Consider the following 20,376-nt stretch of genomic DNA (forward strand, 5'->3'; position numbering starts at 1 on the left):
ACTAAGGCAAAGGCCTCATTAAGGCAACAGCATAAGTAACAATCACCTACCCAATGCTGTAGGCTGTCAGAGCCCTTCCCAGGACACAAGCTCCTTACATGTGCCTGGGGATGGTCTGCTCAAGTATCTCCCCTCCAGCAAATTCCCAGGAGCTCATATACAGGAAAGGGCCGTGGAGAACCCCTGGGTCAAGCAGAACATGCTCTAGGGCACGGACAATTCTAGGGAGGGTGGAGGTTCCTCACCGCAGGTAGAAGAGCACATAGGCCTGCTGGTTCAGAACCACCTTGACGTTGCTGGAATGGACCAACGAGTCATTCATCTGGTACCACTGTCCATTGCTAGCCTGAGCAGCAAGGGGAGGGGATGGTTACAGGAAACAGCAATCAACAGATGGGCCACAAGCCACACTTCTCTTCGAATCTGAGACAGAGACGCACTATGTGTTTTCAGCTGAGCTTAAAGTCTCAACCTTCCAGAATACTGGAATTACAAAGGCATTGTTTATCATATCCACTAGTGGGTCTTAAAAAACTCCTAAAATTTACATTTATTTACTTATTTACTGGGGGGACGGCAAGTGCACGTGCCACAATTCAAGTGTGGGGGTCAGAGGACAACTTAATGGAGTTAGGTCTGCTCTCCCACTTTGTGGGTCCCTGGGATGAACTTGGGTGGTGAGGCTTGGTGGTGAGCATTTTTACCTGCTGAGCCATTTTGCTGGCCCCAGGACCAGGGTATAAAACACATCTTTTCTATACATTCATGGAAAGGAGGAACAAAACACAAATGCAAAGCACTGCTGTTTACCAAAAAAACACAAGACAAAAAGTACAGTGGCCTCATTTAGATTTTATGGGCACTGGCCACTTGCACCAAAGGCAGCACAAGCTCACCTGCCACCACAGATGGCTCAGGGTCAGGTCAACACTCACCTTCACATAGCAGTAGTAGTGCCCAGCATGGCAGCTATAGCCTGAGTGCACCAGGACAGCATAGAGCCCGTACATGACAGGGTCACCACTGCTCTGTGACATGTATGGGCGGATGTTCAGGAACTCAGGATAGCCAACATCCTATTTAAAAAGGAAAGCAAGTAACACTTCCTCAGCAGAATAAGGGTCATTTACATCCACGACCTCAGAAATGTTTGCTTTGACCAATCTTCACCATGTGCCCTAGGACAGACTTCAATGCACTATGTCAGGCTGGCCATGAACTCGTAACTCCTCCATCTCCATCTCCCAGGTACTGGGATTACAGGCATGTGTCACCTGACCCAGCTTTTTCTATGTCTTTCTATGACAAAATCTCATAAGCCAATATATACACAATGGGCTCACAGCCTGACCCAACTTTGTTATAATGCAGAGTCTTCGGATCCAAACAGAACTAATGGTTCAGAGACTGGAGTCCTCTGAACTCCTGCCAAGGGCTCACAGGAAACCTCAGCTCCTCAGGACGCCGCGGCAGCACCAACCCACCCACTGTGTCTGCACTGTTCAGCTCAAGAGCGTTGTGTTTAGTTCTCTCATTACATTTCTCTATATGGGTATGTATATGGTACAGCCCTCGTGTGGAGCCAGGAGACAAGTTTCAGGAGTCAGTTCTCTCTTTATACCAAGTAGGTCCCAGGAATCAAGCCCAGGTCATCAGGCTTGGTGGTTGGTGCCTTTACACACTGGACCATCTCATCAGCCCTAGACAATTTCTTGTGATAAATCCTCTTAGAGATTCAAGATTTGATAGAGCTTCTGTAGCCAGGCAGTGGTGGAGCACACCTTTAACCCCAGAACTTGGGAGGCAGAGGCACGAGGATCCGAGTTTGAGGACAGCAGCCAGGGCTACAAAGGAAGCCGGTCTCAAAAAAAAAAAAGGGGGGGGGGCTGGAGAGATGGCTCAGCAGTTAAGAGCACTGGCTGTTCTGGCAGAAGACCCAGGTTCAATTCCCAGCACCCACATGCAGCTCACAAACATCTGTAACTACATTTCCAAGGGGATCTAACACTTCCTTCTGGCCTCTGAGGACACCAGGCTTACAAACGATGCACAGATAAACATGGAGGCAAAGCACTCATACATAAAATAAAATTTAAAAAAAAAAAACTTTTTTGTGTGTTTTTTTTGTTGTTGTTGTTTTTTGAGACAGGGTTTCTCTGTGTAGCTTTGGAGCCTTTCCTGGAACTCACTCTGTAGACCAGGCTGGCCTCGAACTCAGAGATCCGCCTGGCTCTGCTTCCTGAGTGCTGGGATTAAAGGTGTGCACCATCACTGCCCAGCAAAATAAAACAATTTTAAAAGAAAGAAATGCGGATTCCCAAGGCCTACCCCTGTGATGAGCAGCCCGGATGTCAACAGGTGGTGCACTCACCTTGGTGATCTTCCCCCCGCTGAAGTTGGCAAAGCGCTTGAGGGACAGAGTTAGGACATTGGATGTTCTGTGGATGGTGAAGCGCTTGCTGGCTGGAACCTTCTTCTTACACCTACAAGAGGGAATGGAAAAGCCACTGGTGTGCTTGGCAGCTGTTCTGCTGCCGTATTATCGAAGGTCTGTGCCAACAGGCGTCTGAAACCAAAACCCACATGCCCTGAGCTGGACCATCAGAAGTCCCAAAGCAAGAAGACCTCCTCAACCAGAAGCCTAAGTGATGGGTGCAAAAGACTTTGTGTAACCCAGGGAATAACACACAGTGTCGATGTGGCCACAGGAGGGGGAAGCACAAAAGAGCCCGATGAGAAATGGGCAGGAATCTGAGATGAAAGACAATCTCATCCCAAGCCGGGGGAAGCAAATTTAAAGAGGGATAGAAGCAAAAAACCCCAAAGCCCAACATAGCTGGGCATGGTGCTGCATGACTTCAATTCCCAGTACTCAGGAAGCAGAGGCAGGAGGATCTCTGTGAATGAGGCCAGCCTGGTCCACAGAGCGAGTTCCAGGACAGCCAGAGCTACATGGTGAGACCCAGTCTCAAAACAAAACAAAAGCCCAATGCAGTGTTGCTGGCCTTTAATTCCAGGACTCAGGAGGTAGAGCAGGTGGATCTATGAGTGTGAATCCAGTCAGGACTACATAGTGAGATCCTGCCTCAAAACAAAACAAAACAGTGCTGTGACAGGAGAAACCTGAAAAACGGAGTGAAGGTACTTTTGGTGGCCACAGCTTTAAAGTGACCCCCAGGCCAACACCCCCAGGATGTGCCTCATAAGGACAACTGTCTGTGCTGAGACAGAAAGATGACTGGACCCCTACAAGCAGGAGCTACACACAGGTCTCATTTAAGATGCAGAACAGTGGGGTAGAGGGTTCTCCACTGCATCCTCTGAGGGGGACCACAGTCAGACCCTCTGCATCTCTATGACGCAGTTTCCACCGCAGACAACAGAGAAAACACCACACTGCTCTTCAGCATGCTAATACATGTGGAGCCTGTCACAAAGGCAGGTGCTAGGTGAGCAGCAGCTACGGGCCTCAGGCTGTTGGTGAACCGTGTCCATGAGCCAGATGAAGGCTACTCAGGAAACGTGAGCGGCGGACATCCCTGAGGGAGGGTCAGGCACTATGTATAGTGTTCTGGACGGTCACTTTCTTGCAAGCAAATGACACTTACTTAGCACACATATAGGCGTTCTCTCCGCTCAGGACATCTGGTTTCACAAAAAGTTCCAGAGCACGCACGATATTTGCAGCTTGCTGAGGAGGACGGAAATGGAACAGAATGAGCAGCAAAAGAAAAAGCCTGACTCAAGAGTCCCAGATTTAAGGGCTTGCCAGGCTGAGGCAGCAAGTGATAAAACCTGACTTGCATAAAAATTGGCCTTGCTAACCACCCCCACCCCCACCAGAGGAGCAAGGAGCAGACAGTGTCCTCTAGAGGTGACAGGTGACAGCCATGTGAGAGCTTTCACATGAGTCAGGCACTTTCGCTGCTGGGACTGCAGCTGGGGTGGCTCAGAAACTCAAGGTCCCAGCAAAGGCAAGGAATAGGCTGACAGCGAAGGAGAATAATGTCCCCAGAATGTCACACCCACTCTCTCCTCAAGTCCCAGCGTGAGGCACTGTCACTGTTGATGCCTCAGAACACAAAACTCAGTTTTACCTTTTACTCTTTAACTGGAAGGAATTTGCAGAGGCAAAAGGCTAGACAGATCACAAACGCTGACTTCTCTGTGCTATGCGCAGCAGAGGCAGCCACTCCACGGCAAGCAGGGGCCGCAGGGGAGCCAGCATCTCTTATCCACGCCCACTGACTCACACCCTTCTCGCTGTCACCCCAGGAACACACTGCCCAAGCATACCCGAATCTCCAGGGCTATGTCCAAGTAGGGATCGTATGTGTCTGAGACGCTCTTGCACACAGAGCACTTCACTGCAAAAGAACACAGAGGCAGAGGGCAGCTGTGACCCACGAGAGCACCACCCAGGTCCAGACACCTAGAACCACAGGTCTAGAACATTCAACTCAGCTCTCACAAAAGGTGACTATCCCCTTAACTGGAGACACAGATATGGGTCATGCCAGGTTCTTTTATCAGGCCTTGCCTGCCTGGCTGCCTGGCCACTACCACAGGCCAGTGGGCAAGCTCTCTGCCACAGAGCACAGGCCTCACCCCAAGGACCGAGGAGAGCTAAGACGAGTTAGTTCCATAATCACTTCACACACTGTGCTTCTCCAGCTCCCTCAGGAGATAGTCCTACAGTGGGAAAGGGCGGCCAGGCAGAAAGACAAGGCCTGGGACCTCCAGCCCCCACGTGCCCACAGTCTCACAGCTGGGGCACGCCCCACCTGTCTGGAATGCTGAGGACTTCCTGGCTCAATGTGCAGATCTTCTTAGCCAGGGTGGAGAACACATCAGCTTACCTCGGGACCTGAGATAGCCTCCAAAGATCTGATGCACCAGGGTAGTAGCCTGTGTCTGCCGATCCAACCTAAAAGAAAGCCACAGCCATGAAGAGCACAGTCCAGTACAGCACAGCAAGGCATGCTCCTCATAGCCAGTATCCCCACCGCTCCAGTCACCATCAGATCAGCTGACGGTGAGATGCCTTCACCCCACCTAAGCCCCCAGCAGCTTTCCTACCTCCTCACAGGACCTCTATCTACTTGGGCCCCGCCCCCACAACAGCACCTTCAACCTTCACAACCATCTCAGCAGGCAACTTCACTTGACCACTCCACAGAACACCTCAGTGTTTTCACCCAATAACATCTCTGCTCTCCACTCTCTGTAGAAGGACCCAAACCTTGATTGGGAGGCAGGTCCAGCCCCGTGACCCATGGCACTGGCCCTTGTCATGCCTTCCACTGGGCTGTGGAGCCTAAGCCTCTTGACTGGCTGTCACATGAAGGGACAGGATAGCAGGGGCCTTGGACAGAGGAGGGCCACCCTACCCCCTTTCTTCCCTGACACTGCTAATAAGACACCTGGGCAGCTAGCACTAAGCCACACTGACTAGCACCTTCTTTGCCTGGCCAAGACACAGTTCCTCCACCTCAGCATTCTACTTAACTGACCCTGCCACAGTCACCCTCCCGCACTAGTTACAGCCCTGGAGTATTCACTGGAAGAGACAGCAATGGGAGGGTGTGGCCAGCTCCTAGCCACTGGCTGACTCCCCTGTTCCTGGCCAGCTGTCACATCCTCAGCCACTGCCGCTGAGTGGCACTACATGTGGAGGTCTCCCAAGGCCATCTCCTGTGGCTGACATCACCCGGTCATATCCCATGCTGCACAGTTCACTGCCCTCTGAATGGATGATGGTGCCAAGGGTTTACTCAGAACTTCTTAGACACTGATCACCAAAACATTTGGAGAACAAATTTTTGTTGTGCAGTGATAGGCAATGAAAAAATATGAACCATGACTATAAATCAAAAGAAAGGACAACGGACTGCCCACATTAGGAGGTACACAGCCCATGGGTACACTGAAACCCAAGAGCTGTCAGAACCCACACGGCTACTGCTCAGAGGCTGGAGCAGAGTCTCAGATGCAGCTCCAGCCCGGCCCAGGGACAGGGGCTATGAGAACTGCAGGAGGTGGAGGCAGCAGACTCCAAACACATGCAAAGGCAAAGGGACAGAGAAGCATCTTGACACTAGATGGGGAAAGGTAAAAGGGACACTTAGGATATGCCCCCCAGCCCAAAACTATGAGCCACTCCAGAAAAAGCCATCAATGCAAGAAGGTGCGCTTCACACTGCCCCGTGTTGGCAAAAGACAGACGGACTCTGGAGTAAAGAATCATAGATGGCTTCAGTCTATGCACAGGCGTTCTGCATAGAAGATGGCAACCTGCCGGGCGGTGGTGGCGCATGCCTTTAATTCCAGCACTCGGGAGGCAGAGCCAGGCGGATCTCTGTGAGTTCGAGGCCAGCCTGGGCTACCAAGTGAGTTCCAGGAAAGGCGCAAAGCTACACAGAGAAACCCTGTCTCGAAAAAAGAAGAGGCAACCAACGAAAAAGGGCACCATCAGGGGAAACCATCCCCAGGGACAGAGGAAAAAAGTGAAAACCAGGTCTAAGTTTAACTAAACAGCCTGAGACAGACAAAGAAAAAAAAACCCTGAACAGAAAACTTCAAATAAACGAACACACGCTAAAAACAAAATAAGCTAAAACATGGATCTCATTTGGGGTTGGAGGAGGGCTCAGTGATGAAGAGAGATGGACTGCTCCTGTAGAGGACCCTGGTTCAGTTCCCAGCACCCATGTCCTGTGGCTCACAACTGCCTGTAATTCCAGTTTCAGTGGATCTGGCACACTCCTCTGGCCTCTATGGAAACCCACACACACAATATTCACTCACACAGACACACATCCACAGACACACACACATAAAAATGATAAAAATAAATCCTAGCTGGCGGTGGTGGTACACACCTTTAGTCCCAGCACTTAGGAGGCAGAGCCAGGCTGATCTCTCTGAGTTCGAGGCCAGCCTGGTCTACAGGGCGAGATCCAGGACAGGCTCCAAAACTACACAGAGAAACCCTGTCTCGAAAAACCAAAATAAATAAATAAATCCTTTAAAAAAAAAAAGGCACCAAGGCATGGTGGCACACACACACCATAATCTCAGCACTTGGGTGGCAGAAGCAAAAGGATCAAGAGTTCAAGGGCTACTCAACGCCCTGTCTCAAAGAAGGAAAAAAAAATCCCTGCACTCGGGAGGCAGAGGCAGGCAGATCTCTGAGTTCAAGGCCAGCCTGGTCTACAAAAAAATCAAAATCAAAACCAAAACCAAAAAAAAAAAACGAAAGAAAGAAAGAAAAAGAAATAGCACAAACTGAAACGCAGAAAGAAACAATCAAGAAACAGCCATCCAAGGTGGAGACGGCATAAAGAGGCCTGTCCAAGTGAAACTGGACCTGGGCCTACAGACAGGAAACCACCAGAGACCAGAACTGTGGTAAAATGTTACAGAACTAACTAGAGACCCTGCAAAGCCAAGTCGGCAACAGGAACTGCAGCCCCAGAGATCACAGCAAACAGCACGTCAAAGAGAGAGCCACTTCCGTCATCAGGTCACCTTCCAGATATTCCAGAAGGATGCGGTTACCAGGTGGGTTCTTAAGCTAACGCCACCTTTTCTGAACGAGTACCTGCTGCACAGGGCAAGCAGCTGGGGAAGTGACCCTGTTCCACACTCCAACACGGGAAAACAGTGCACACGAGGCGCACACTTCTGAACTCGTGCTCTGGGAAATGAGGCAGCTGAGGCCACAGTTAGGCCCTGACTGAAACACCAAAACCCAAAGAGAAAACCACCTAGTATCAAACAGAATTCTAACTTTTCACACGCTGTGTTTTCCTACATGCTTCTGCATTTTCACAGAAGTGTGAGCCCCACCTTCCTTCTCTAAGTGTGAACCCCACCTTCCTTCTGTAAGTGTGAACCCCCCACCTTCCTTCTCTAAGTGTGAACCCCCACCTTCCTTCTGTAAGTGTGAACCCCCACCTTCCTTCTCTAAGTGTGAGCCCCACCTTCCTTCTCTAAGTGTGAACCCCCCACCTTCCTTCTCTAAGTGTGAACCCCCACCTTCCTTCTCTAAGTGTGAACCCCCACCTTCCTTCTCTAAGTGTGAGCCCCACCTTCCTTCTCTAAGTGTGAACCCCCCACCTTCCTTCTCTAAGTGTGAACCCCCACCTTCCTTCTCTAAGTGTGAGCCCCACCTTCCTTCTCTAAGTGTGAACCCCCCACCTTCCTTCTCTAAGTGTGAACCCCACCTTCCTTCTCTAAGTGTGAACCCCCACCTTCCTTCTCTAAGTGTGAACCCCCACCTTCCTTCTCTAAGTGTGAACCCCCCACCTTCCTTCTGTAAGTGTGAACCCCCACCTTCCTTCTGTAAGTGTGAACCCCCACCTTCCTTCTCTAAGTGTGAGCCCCACCTTCCTTCTCTAAGTGTGAACCCCCACCTTCCTTCTCTAAGTGTGAACCCCCCACCTTCCTTCTCTAAGTGTGAACCCCCACCTTCCTTCTGTAAGTGTGAACCCCCACCTTCCTTCTCTAAGTGTGAGCCCCCACCTTCCTTCTCTAAGTGTGAACCCCCCACCTTCCTTCTCTAAGTGTGAACCCCCACCTTCCTTCTCTAAGTGTGAACCCCCACCTTCCTTCTCTAAGTGTGAGCCCCACCTTCCTTCTCTAAGTGTGAACCCCCCACCTTCCTTCTCTAAGTGTGAGCCCCACCTTCCTTCTCTAAGTGTGAACCCCCACCTTCCTTCTGTAAGTGTGAACCCCACCTTCCTTCTGTAAGTGTGAACCCCCACCTTCCTTCTCTAAGTGTGAACCCCCACCTTCCTTCTCTAAGTGTGAACCCCCACCTTCCTTCTCTAAGTGTGAACCCCCACCTTCCTTCTGTAAGTGTGAACCCCCACCTTCCTTCTCTAAGTGTGAGCCCCACCTTCCTTCTCTAAGTGTGAACCCCCACCTTCCTTCTCTAAGTGTGAACCCCCACCTTCCTTCTGTAAGTGTGAACCCCACCTTCCTTCTGTAAGTGTGAACCCCCACCTTCCTTCTGTAAGTGTGAACCCCCACCTTCCTTCTCTAAGTGTGAACCCCCACCTTCCTTCTGTAAGTGTGAACCCCCACCTTCCTTCTCTAAGTGTGAGCCCCACCTTCCTTCTCTAAGTGTGAACCCCCACCTTCCTTCTCTAAGTGTGAACCCTCACCTTCCTTCTCTAAGTGTGAACCCCCACCTTCCTTCTCTAAGTGTGAACCCCCCACCTTCCTTCTCTAAGTGTGAGCCCCACCTTCCTTCTCTAAGTGTGAACCCCCCACCTTCCTTCTCTAAGTGTGAACCCCCACCTTCCTTCTCTAAGTGTGAACCCCCACCTTCCTTCTCTAAGTGTGAACCCCCCACCTTCCTTCTGTAAGTGTGAGCCCCACCTTCCTTCTCTAAGTGTGAACCCCCACCTTCCTTCTCTAAGTGTGAACCCCCACCTTCCTTCTCTAAGTGTGAGCCCCACCTTCCTTCTCTAAGTGTGAACCCCCCACCTTCCTTCTCTAAGTGTGAACCCCCACCTTCCTTCTCTAAGTGTGAACCCCCCACCTTCCTTCTCTAAGTGTGAACCCCCCACCTTCCTTCTCTAAGTGTGAGCCCCACCTTCCTTCTCTAAGTGTGAACCCCCCACCTTCCTTCTGTAAGTGTGAACCCCCCACCTTCCTTCTCTAAGTGTGAACCCCCACCTTCCTTCTCTAAGTGTGAACCCCCCACCTTCCTTCTCTAAGTGTGAACCCCCACCTTCCTTCTCTAAGTGTGAACCCCCCACCTTCCTTCTCTAAGTGTGAACCCCCACCTTCCTTCTCTAAGTGTGAACCCCCACCTTCCTTCTCTAAGTGTGACCCCCACCTTCTCTAAGTGTGACCCCACCTTCCTTCTCTAAGTGTGAGGCCCCCCCCCAGTGTGTGTCCTCATTTCCTTTTCTATGTCAAAGTCATGAAGTGGTGTTAGAGAGGCTGGATGAGTTCACAGCTACAGGTGAACTTCTGAAGACATTTTCTAGAGCCCTTCCCCTCAGCATATCTTAGCCCCCAGGTTTTAGAGCACCGGGTAGTCAGATGCCTGAGCACCGACACAAACCCTTCTTAGAGGACGGCCTAGAGGGAGGCTGGCTGTGTTCACGAGAATGCCGTGCTGCCCTCAATGTAAAGAAGGGTCGTCAGTCAGGAGGACATGTGGGAAGGCACAGCACATACTTAGCATAACCGTTCAAGCAGGCCTTCTGCATGGCATCGATGGTGTACCGCAGGAACTCATGCGCATCCTCTTGGTTCCCAAAGCGGAAGTGCCGGGCAATCTCTGGAGGAAGAAGAGGGATGCAGAAGGTTGATGATTGTGCTAGGTCAACTGCCGGAGGCCACTTTTCCAAGAGCCAACATCATGTCATAGTGCTACAACCTTTCTGCCGAGTGACTGGAAAGCAGGGTCTCCACAGCACACAGCAGCTGGCTCCTCTGATGCTGTCCGTCAGCACCTCCACCGCCACCCCCCACCCAGCTTTCATGCTCACCTGCCCATCTTGACTTCAAACACAGCTCTCCATCTGGCTAAAACCTAACTGCTCTTCCAAGTAGTGCCCAGCAGAAAGCTTCCTTCAGTGAAACCCTGAGCCCAGGGTCTGCACTGACGACCATGCTGGGGTCTGACCACTGGACGGGACCTTCCAGACACAAGGACCCCTGGGACGTCATTCATGGCTTTTCTCTTCCTTTCTCCAACCACAGACCTAATGCTTCGCAGATACTCCATCAAAAATCCATTCTTACTTTTCAGGTCTCTGATGAAGGAGACAGGCTTGATGGCATTGCCGCTGTTGGCGAAGGCCTGGACCATGTGGTTCTGCATGACACACAGCATACAGAAGCTCCCCTGGTGGCCTGCAGTGGAGAAGAAGCAACTTTAGAGCGAGTGATTCCAGAACCCCTAACGATACCTCATTCCACATGCAGAGTTAAGAGCAACACAGACCATGTATGACAGCCTAGAGAAGTTCAACAGAAGCTTGGTGACTAGCAAGCCACGGACCAGATGGCCTGCCTCCTGCTCTATACGAACGGGCTGGTTTCTCATTAGACACTACACTAGAACAGGATACATTCCTGTCTTTACAACTGTGACTTTTTAAATAGAGATGTAGAAAGAATATGACCCCACCCTGCTTCAACTGGCTTTGGGCATCTGTTAAGTGAAACACTGATTATCAGAATCCACTCCCCACAATTCTTCACCCACAGGCACCAGGACCTTGAATTAGGCATGACGGATCCAATCCGCGTACTCACTGCAACACACGCGCAACATCATCACAGCCAGAGGTAACAGGCTTGCCGAGATGTTCCGGGTACACCACACACCTCCAATTTGCTTTCCTAACATCCACGCTGCCCACCCAGTTCTTTCCCCTGCCCTACAGATGAACATTCTATGAACAGAGACAGGCCTCCTCATGTTATCCACCCTAACTCCACCTTTTAACTTCTCCTACCACTACTGCAATGAAGGGACCTGTCACTTGTCTCTTAGGCACTAAGGAACACACCTAGAAAATAAATTCCGGGATCAAAAGAGTGTGTCAACTTTGTGAGGACTGATGTTACAACTCTGAATCTTGGTTACCTGGTACAGGTTAGCGGCTAGCTGCCTTGTCAGACATACCTTCAACTCTGAGACAGCCCCTGAACATGATGCTTCAAGCCAATCTTGTTACACAAAATCCAACCCAAACCAATTAGTTCCCCTCTCAGCAGCTGAGAGCAGTGTATTAACCCCTCACCAACAGCACTGGCTGCTCCTGGGTGGGCATGTGCTGCTCACAGGACAGCTGTGATACTTCATGCCTGCCAATGCCACATTACAGCTAACTTGTGCCAGGTGACCAGGATTCAGTTATAGCATTTACCTAAATCAACCCACAAAGTTGACAAATGGCTCAAAAAGACTCCTGTGGAGCAACCAAAGATGGAGGAGAGCTCTACAGGGAAAGAATGGACAAGAAAAGAACAGAAGAAAGCACTTACATAAGGCTTGGGTAGGAGAATCCTACGGCCAAGACCATGAGGTCAAGATGACAGTCCAAAATCTCTTACAGCACCTCCAGCCCCTCCTGAGATCAAACCGTAGACCCCGCACATGACGGACAAGGACACTACCCCAGCCACACTCACTCTTCTAAGTAACAGAATGTCCTTGAACTCATCATGCAACCCAACGCCATATTAACACCGTTCCTCATCCCCCATCCACTCGCCTCAGGATCCAGACTGACTCCCAACTGTTTAACCATCACCCTCCTGCCCGTGACTTCTCTCTCTCTCTCTCTCTCTCTCTGTCTCTCTGTCTCTTTCTCTCTCTCTTTCTTTTCTTTTTTGCCCCTGAGATAGGGGTTCTCTGTGTAGCCCTGGCTGTCCTAGAACTAGCTCTGTAGACCAGGCTGGCCTTGGAGATCCGTGTGCCTCTGCCTCCCTCCTGTGCTGGGATTAAAGGTGAGCCTCACCACGGCCCAGCTGAGCACTCTCCTTTTCTAGCAGTCTTACAGAGGTGGTAATGCGGCCACCCACGCTCCACTGCACCTCACAGCATGTACTTACAAGGTCACTCTCTAGACTAGCGCTCCACTGCTCTCTGTGCCCTGTCAGAAGGGAAAGGCCTTCTTTACTGCTCTAAGAGGTTTTGCTGTCATCGTCATCAATGTGTTCAGGTCCCCTTTCACTCACTAATAGAGTGACCACTTGACCACCTAGATAGGAACACTGATAGCACATCCTCCATGCCAACTGATGTAACACCAAGCCTTTGACAGAATTCATTTCATCCTTAAAATTCTGTATGGAAGTCAGTATTACTCTGTAAAGCAGGGCCAGAAGGCAGAGGAAAGTCATAGAACATTCTAGAGACACAGCTGTTTAGCAGCAGAACTGGGGCACTGACAGGCGGGAGGCTCTCTCAGCATGCTGAGCCCACAGCATCTGTGGGAGGCTTCCCTACAGAATGCCTGCACTCTCAGGATGAACTCAAGTTTCTCCAGAGGATTTCTACAGATGCCCCAGATGCTTTCGTTTTAGCTGACAAGTTTAGACCAGTTCATTAGTAAGGCAGGATGGCGACCTTTCTTTCTCATGTTGTCCTGGGTTTTGCTCTCCAGGTTTAAGAACCCCCAGCATAAGCTTGTGAGTGTCATCTTTCTGTTCACTAGAAGGGCTACTGAGGAAACAACATGAGGCAGCTCTGGGAAGTCTCACCGCTCCAGCTACTTCACTCAGTTTTAATTTCTGCTTTGGGGTATGTTTTGCAGTGTATATAAAACATATTGGTTCAGTACGCACATAAGACAGCTGAACAGACACTGTGTGGAGGTATCGTTCAGAAACCATTCTCTCTAGAGAGCATGACCCTGCCTGAGTGAAACTGATGCATGGCCCATCCTAGAGCAGGTGAAATTCTCCTCGCTGTGTCAATCACCATGTTCTATTCGCTTCCCTTTAACTGTCAGACAGACAGAGGGACGGCCCTCAAGCACAGGGGTTTGTCTAGCTGGTGTTAAAGTGAGGGGCTGCCTGCTCAGCTGGCTCACAGCAAAGCCCACCGTAAGCCCCACTCACAGCTCCGCGCGTGCTCTTTGGAGAGCAGGTAGTTGGCCAGAGGTGGTGTGTAGGTCAAGCACTGGATGGTGGAGTTCAGGAAGCAGGTGTTACCCAGGTTGTGCAGCCCTGCACCAACACGGAAAACGCGCTCCCATCTTAGAGACAGTCTCTCCATAGGGAAGAGCACTTTCTGTGGGGCGGGGACTCCATCACCTCCACTTCCAGACACACGCTCGGTGCCTAGAAGAGAAAAAGATGAGACCAGGTCATCCCGGGGCCCTTCCATGCTCAGTCCAGAGGTCAAGCCCCTGTGGATAAGATGCAGCAGGTCCTAGCTCTGTGCCATACTGTGCACTAAGGAACCCACCCTACTTCTGTATTTTCAACCCCTACCTTTTTTCCCCCCAAATTAACTGTGTGTGGGTGTAATTGAGAGTAAGATGGCTGTGTGTTGGGGTCAGAGGACAGCTTCTAGGAGTCAGCTCTTCACCTCCCACCAGGCTGAGGCAGTGTCAGCTGTGCTTTCTCTGCTGGGTGCACACTCCAGGCTAGCTGTCCACGAGCTTCCTGGTGACCCTCTCGTCTCCTCCTCCCACCTCACTGCAGGTGTGCTGGGGTTACAGGGACAATGGAGCACCAAATCTGGCCATTTGTGTTGGCTCGAGCTGCAGACTCACAAAGCTAATGCTTTCATTAGCTGAGCCGTTTCCTTGGCCCCTAGGACCTGCTTTCTGACCTCATTAAAGAAAGGGTCACATTCAAGGGATGTTCAAGTACACAGACATCCTTCCTACTCACCCTGTATCATGACATCTATTACGATAGCCCAGTGACTCCTGGAAGCCCAAAACTACTCCAGCTGCCAACTCAGGGCTACTACCCCAGTACCTGGTTTCCTGGCCTGTAGCTCATCTCCGCTCTTGTGGCGACTAGCTCCCTCGGCCCTGGAGTTCAGCAGCACGTATTTGCTCTTCAAGGACTCTAGCTGGTAGGAGAAGCTCTTGCTGGCAGGTTCAAATTCAATCCTCTGCAAAAGGACCTTCTTGGCAGAGGCGGCCAGCAGCTTGCCCAGGTCCCCATCCTCTGCTGAGTCCTTGCGGCCAGGCTTCAGAGCCTCCTTCAGCTTATCGACTATTGGCATGGTGCATTCCTGTGGGGTGGGAAGGACCCCAGACCCATAAACAGCTATTCCCAGAACAAACACATGACTTCTGCTTGCTCACTATACACAGCAGCCCAAAAGTACAGGGGCAGTCAAAGGCAGAGCAAGCAGCGCTGCATGTGCCAATCAGCATTATTTCCTGAAACTATTTAAAAGACAGTGGATGGCTGATTCTCATACTCTGGTTATCAGCAACAAATGTGAAAAATGAACTGGGGCGGGGGTTGCAGAGACGGCTCAGTGTACGCACTGCTCTTAAAGAGGAGCCAAGGGCGGTTCCCAGCACTCATGTCAGGCAGCTGACAACCACCTACAGCCAGATCCAGGGGATCCAATACCCTCTTCTAGAATTCACAGGCACTTGCACTCACGTGGACATAAACACACATATCTATAATTAAAAATAAACATTAAAACAAAAAACTCTTGTCTGGGAGTAGTCCACACACCTTTAGTCCTAGCACTTGGGGGGCAAATCTATATGGATCTCAGTCAATTGGAGATCAGCCTGCTTTATACAGAGTTTCAGGCCAGCCAGGGCTACATAGTGAGACTATTTCTCTCTCTCAAGATTTATTAAATTTTATGTGTATGAGTATCTTGCCTGCATGCACAGATATGTGCAGCACACGCATGCCTGGTGCAATAGATCCCCTGGAACTGGAGTTACAGTTGTGAACTGCCATGTGGGTGCTGAGAACTGAACCCAGGTTCTCTAGAAAACCAGCCAGTGCTCTTAACCAGAGACATCTCTCCAGCCCCAGAGAGACACTTTCTTAAACCAAAAACTAACCATACACACACACACACACACACACACACACACACACACACCCACGAACGAATCAGCATATAAGTCAGATGGCCAGGCACATCTGCACAGGCCTCTCTATGTTCTTCTACAGAGGCCTGGAGCCACATTCGATACTGAGTATGTGAAACAAGCCTGGTTCAGGCCAAGAGCTACGAAGATTCACCATCAGGTTTCCATGACCTACTTTAAGAAAACAACACAAGGCATCTCCATCTCTCACCTGGCAAGTGTTGAAACAATATCTTACATAAATTGGTTCAAATAAAACATATCATAAAAATAAATTTTACCTTTTTATTTTTCTCATGTAGCTGCCGTGAACTTTGACCTTGCATCTGGCCATTCTGTTTCTAGTGGGCAGTGGACATACAGACTCTTCCTTAGCTGGGCATGGCTTACTCCCAGCACTTGGGAAGTTGAGGCAGAAGGACAACTGCGAATTCCAGGCCAGCCTGGGCTACTGAGTATGACCATGTCTCAGACACACACACACACACACACACACACACACACACACACACACACACAAGCTCTCTATCCCTGAGTGAACAGCTTGAGAAGAAAAGCTAAGTGGGCAGCAGGGACACCGGCTCCAAGAGTGGCAGACCTGTGTGTTCTTTATCTTCGCACAGCCCCAGTGCTCAAGTCTAACTGGGAAGCCTGCTGCACAGGAGTCCCTAACAGAGGCCCAGTCTGCCAGGACAACAGCACAGACACTGTAATGAAGATGAGCCCCTCCATCACCTGACTGCCACACCCGTACCCCCATCCTGCCTACCTCCTAACTCTCAACCCACCTGGCCACCATTAGCTGTTTGAGTCACATTTATAAAAATACATCCCTGAAACTGCTCGTTCACATCGGACAGATGGCACCCACTACTCTGACTATCCATGAAGCAGTTACACACGTGTACACCAAAACAAGTAAAATTAAAAACAAAAGCAAGCATCAAGTCCTCTGACACAAGAATCACAAAGTCATCTGTGGTGGGGACTCACCAGGACTTTCACCCACAGGACAGTCATTACCAGCCTCTGGCCTCTGGAAGAAAGAGATAAGGAAACCTCCGGGGCTCACCTGGGGTGTCCGAGCCTGGGTGCTGCTTTTCTCTGCAGCAGGGAATCAGATTCTCAAGGCAGGCACAGAACTGACCCGGCAGGTGCTCCCCTGGACTTCAGCCTGCTCAGTCACCAACACTGCCAAGTGTAGAGTCCAGAATAGGCACCAGCACCTGGAGGATGAGCAGTGAGACTGTCACCCACAGCTGGCTTCTCCCGCTGTCCCTTTACCCGATTTGTGTGAACTGTGACCTTCTACCAGGAAAGCGGCACCACTAATGTCAAAGGAAGCCAAGCCCAAAGATGCATGCCCATAATCCCAACATTCAAGAAGCGGAGGCAGGAGGAGCAAGCATTCAAGGCCAGCCTGGGCTACGTAGCAAGACTTTGTCTTTAAAAAACAAAAACAAAAACAAAACTCTGTGCTGAATTCACAGTGAGTCCAGAGGACAGCTGTGCTAACAGATCACTAAATTTATGACATGAACACACTACCCCCCTGCTCTACACCGCGATCCTCACACTTCCCACACTCCTGGGGCAACCCCAGACTGAATATCATGTCCAAAGACTATGAGTCAATAAGAATAATTGATAAAAATCTCAAACTTTTTTTTATTTCATTAGCTGATTTTTTTCTTTTTAAGAAAATAACCATGACATTTTACTAACTATAAACCCTTTCTTCAGTTCCCACCTACAGTCCACCTGATCACATAAAGTACAGGCATTTTCCATCTATTCAAACATACACAGATTCAAAGGACAGCACATCAGCACAATACACCACTGACGGGCTTATTGACTGTCTGCCCATTCCTAGGTTCTGTTACAGAATGCCTCAGAACTTCCACTCCATCTAACCAATACTCCCACCCCCAACAGAATGTTCTCAAGCTGCAGAAGGAAGCCAGCCTGTCTTCCGAGAGCTCCATCAACATCACTTCCAAAATCACTTGCACCTTCCCACAGGGAGGTGAGAACTTTGTCCTGACCTAACATGGTCCAAGCACAACCAAAGTCATAAGCACCTTACACTTAAGTCAGGTTCATTCAGTCAGGATAATTTTTGAAGTTGTGACAGTAAAGTCTATACAATTCTACCTGAAAGATACAGCTGCGTGATGTAGGAACCAAGGAAAATGCTCTTGTGATTCCCAGCAAGCCCTCTGATATGCACACGCAGCATGTGTGACCCTGAGGGATGCGCTGCCTACCCAGGTCTCTTAAGGTCTAGGGTACTCTGTGCCCTCAATATATATACCTAACTCTGACCTCAAGCCTGGCTCCTCCATCCAGACAGACACCATTTAAGCAAAGCATCTCCCTCTTAAATTGTTTCCCAAAAAAACCTCACTTGAGACTCACGGGGTCAATTACAAGCTGCGGGAGAAGAGGGACAGGCTGGGGCCTCCAAGGCTCTATAGCAGAGCATTCCTAGCCAGGAACAGCTGAAATACACGTCTCTTTGGCATCCATTCCTAAGCCAGACTGTGAAGGTGCCGGGGTACATCTCTCCCTGTTTTAGGATGCTATTCTACCATCTCCATCCCTAAGGGATACGCCACAGACGCAGGCAGGCGCGCGAGGGCGCGCATAAGCAAGCACGCGCACACGCACGCGCGCGCGCACACACACACACACACACACACACACACACACACACACTCACACACCAGAAGCAATGGGCATTTTGGTTAGAATGCTGCCCTACTTTTACAATTCGGTGTGGATCCGCGTTAAGGATCTGTCCCCGCCCTAGACTACAAGGTGGACTTCAGTTCTGCCTGACCGCCCGGAGGTTTGCAGCGCCGCGAACCTCCTAAGGAACAACCCGCTCCGAGGGTGCAACCTCGGGGTCACTCAGATCCCTGCGACCCCAAGTTCCGGAAGAACCCCGGGATGCAGAGCGACTGATGCAATTATCAGGTCACGCTAGGGTTCGCAGGCGTCCCTCGCATCACCTGTCTCTTCCCCGGTCTCCGGCATCCCTTGTTCCTCCACGCTCCTCACACCCCATCCCTCCTCCGTGTTCCCTATGCCGCTTGCATCCCCTGTCCTCCCCGGGAAGCCCAGGTCCTCACGTCCCTAGTCCGTCCTCCTCGCGGTCCCGGGCGCCCTCGCCGGCCACGCACCTGTCAGCCTTCTCTGGAGTCCCCAAGCCCCGCGGGTGGAAGCGCACACCTCCCGCCCGCCCTGGTCCCAAGCCTGGCGGATTCACCTGCGCTCCGCCGTGCTCGACCTCAACCTCACAGGCCTCTCGGCGGCCCGCGGAAGGCCGGCGCAGCTCTAGCGTCCGCTCCGGGCCGGGCCCGCACGCGCACCATCCGGGCCTCCGGAGCCTCACACACGTGTCACCACGACCTTTAAAGGAGCCACACTGCAGAGTGCGCCCCGAGGCAGCGAGGAGACGTACGGTTTCCTTTAAGAGGCGGGGCTAACTCCTAATCCTCGCCCTGGACCCGCCCTCCTCTGCTATTCGCGACTCACACGTCACCCCTCCGTCCCGCAGCCCTGCCAGTCTACGCGATGACGCAAGCGCGCAGCGCTAAAAGCTCCGGAAGCACCCTAGAGTCCGGAGACTCGGCTACGGCCTGGCGCGGTTCCCGCGGAGTAGGTGAGGTGGTGTCACTTCCGCCTGCGTGCCTGACCCCGCGATTGCGCAGGCCTGGGCTGGACCGTGAATGGTTGGAAGCTGGATACCGGCTACGCACAGGGCTGAAGGCTCTGCAGTGACGCCGGTACAGAGAGTGCAAGCCTGGCCATCCTGGGACAGAGTCTTTGAAGATTTCACCATTTGTTAATTTCTTGGCTGCTGGTGTCTTTTTGAAAAAGGCCAGCAAGCGGGGCTTGGGATGAGGCCCCGGGTTCCATCCTTCACTGCCTGAACCAGGCGTGGTGGCACAAGAATGCAGTTACTGCAATTCTGAGCAGTGGCGTTAAAAGTCGTCCTTGGGACACAGGATATTCTGTCTGTAGATAAATAAAGCAAAAGTCACTTCACCCTCTTAAGTGGCTGAGATTGGAGGATCATGGAAAATGCCCGGGACCGCGTAGGAAATCCTGTTAGCCTATGCCTATGTCTAGCTATAAAAATGCCCCCTTTAGAGCTAGAGAGGTTAAGAGGGCTTGTTCTTGCCCAGGACTTCCCAGCGCCTACACACTGGCTCAAAACCTCCTGTAACACCAACTCCGCAGGACTTTTTGACCTCTAAGGGCACCTGCACACACACATGTCATATACTCACAGATGAACACACACATAAACGGTAAAGAAAAAAGAAACGTTCTCTTAATTTGTTTTTGTTTTTGCTTTTCGAGACAAGGTTTCTCTGTGCAGCCCTCGCTGTCCTAGATCTCTATCTGTAGCCCAGGCTGGCCTCGAGCTCACAGAGATCCGCCTGCCTCTGCCTCCCGAGTGCTGGGTTTAAAGGTGTGTGTGCTCCACTGGCTTTTTCTTAATTTATTAAAGATCTGCTTTTATTATTTTAAGTTATAGATAGATAGATAGATAGATAGATAGATTTCTATGTGAGTGTAGGTGCCTATGGAGGCCAGAAGTGTCCTATCCCCTTTTAGTGCTGGAATTACAGGCAACTCTAAGTTTCTGGGAACCAACCTCTGGTACTCTGTGAGAGAAGTATGGGCTACTAACTGTTGAGCATCTCTCCAGTCCCAGAATCCTCCCTTTATTTAGACTGATTTCTTTGTCCTCTGACCACTCTTCGTCCCCTGGCTGGAGCTGCCTCTATAAACC

The 20,376-nt window shown here is 50.9% G+C and overlaps 1 protein-coding gene across 3 annotated transcripts in view; it reads right to left on the reverse strand.

The window, feature by feature from the left end:
* Usp36 (ubiquitin specific peptidase 36) overlaps positions 1 to 18,950 on the reverse strand; it is a 31,231-nt gene extending 12,281 nt beyond the window's left edge. For 2 of the 3 annotated variants that reach the window (XM_059272221.1, XM_059272223.1), the window contains exons 1-12: positions 18,841 to 18,950; positions 16,639 to 16,792; positions 14,470 to 14,731; positions 13,600 to 13,821; positions 10,768 to 10,878; positions 10,198 to 10,300; positions 4,860 to 4,927; positions 4,297 to 4,367; positions 3,609 to 3,691; positions 2,372 to 2,483; positions 936 to 1,076; positions 246 to 346 (exon numbers count right to left, since the gene is read on the reverse strand). In XM_059272221.1, the coding sequence (XP_059128204.1) occupies positions 246 to 346; positions 936 to 1,076; positions 2,372 to 2,483; positions 3,609 to 3,691; positions 4,297 to 4,367; positions 4,860 to 4,927; positions 10,198 to 10,300; positions 10,768 to 10,878; positions 13,600 to 13,821; positions 14,470 to 14,722 (1,265 nt within the window). In that variant the 5' untranslated portion in view covers positions 14,723 to 14,731; positions 16,639 to 16,792; positions 18,841 to 18,950. Of the gene's footprint in view, positions 1 to 245; positions 347 to 935; positions 1,077 to 2,371; positions 2,484 to 3,608; positions 3,692 to 4,296; positions 4,368 to 4,859; positions 4,928 to 10,197; positions 10,301 to 10,767; positions 10,879 to 13,599; positions 13,822 to 14,469; positions 14,732 to 16,638; positions 16,793 to 17,371; positions 17,450 to 18,840 lie in introns of those variants that run through there. The other variant, XM_059272222.1, reaches the window with a different exon arrangement.
* Positions 18,951 to 20,376: the final 1,426 nt, after the last annotated feature.

The sequence above is a fragment of the Peromyscus eremicus genome, chromosome 8a (assembly GCF_949786415.1).
Source record: "Peromyscus eremicus chromosome 8a, PerEre_H2_v1, whole genome shotgun sequence".
Lineage (NCBI taxonomy): Eukaryota > Metazoa > Chordata > Mammalia > Rodentia > Cricetidae > Peromyscus > Peromyscus eremicus.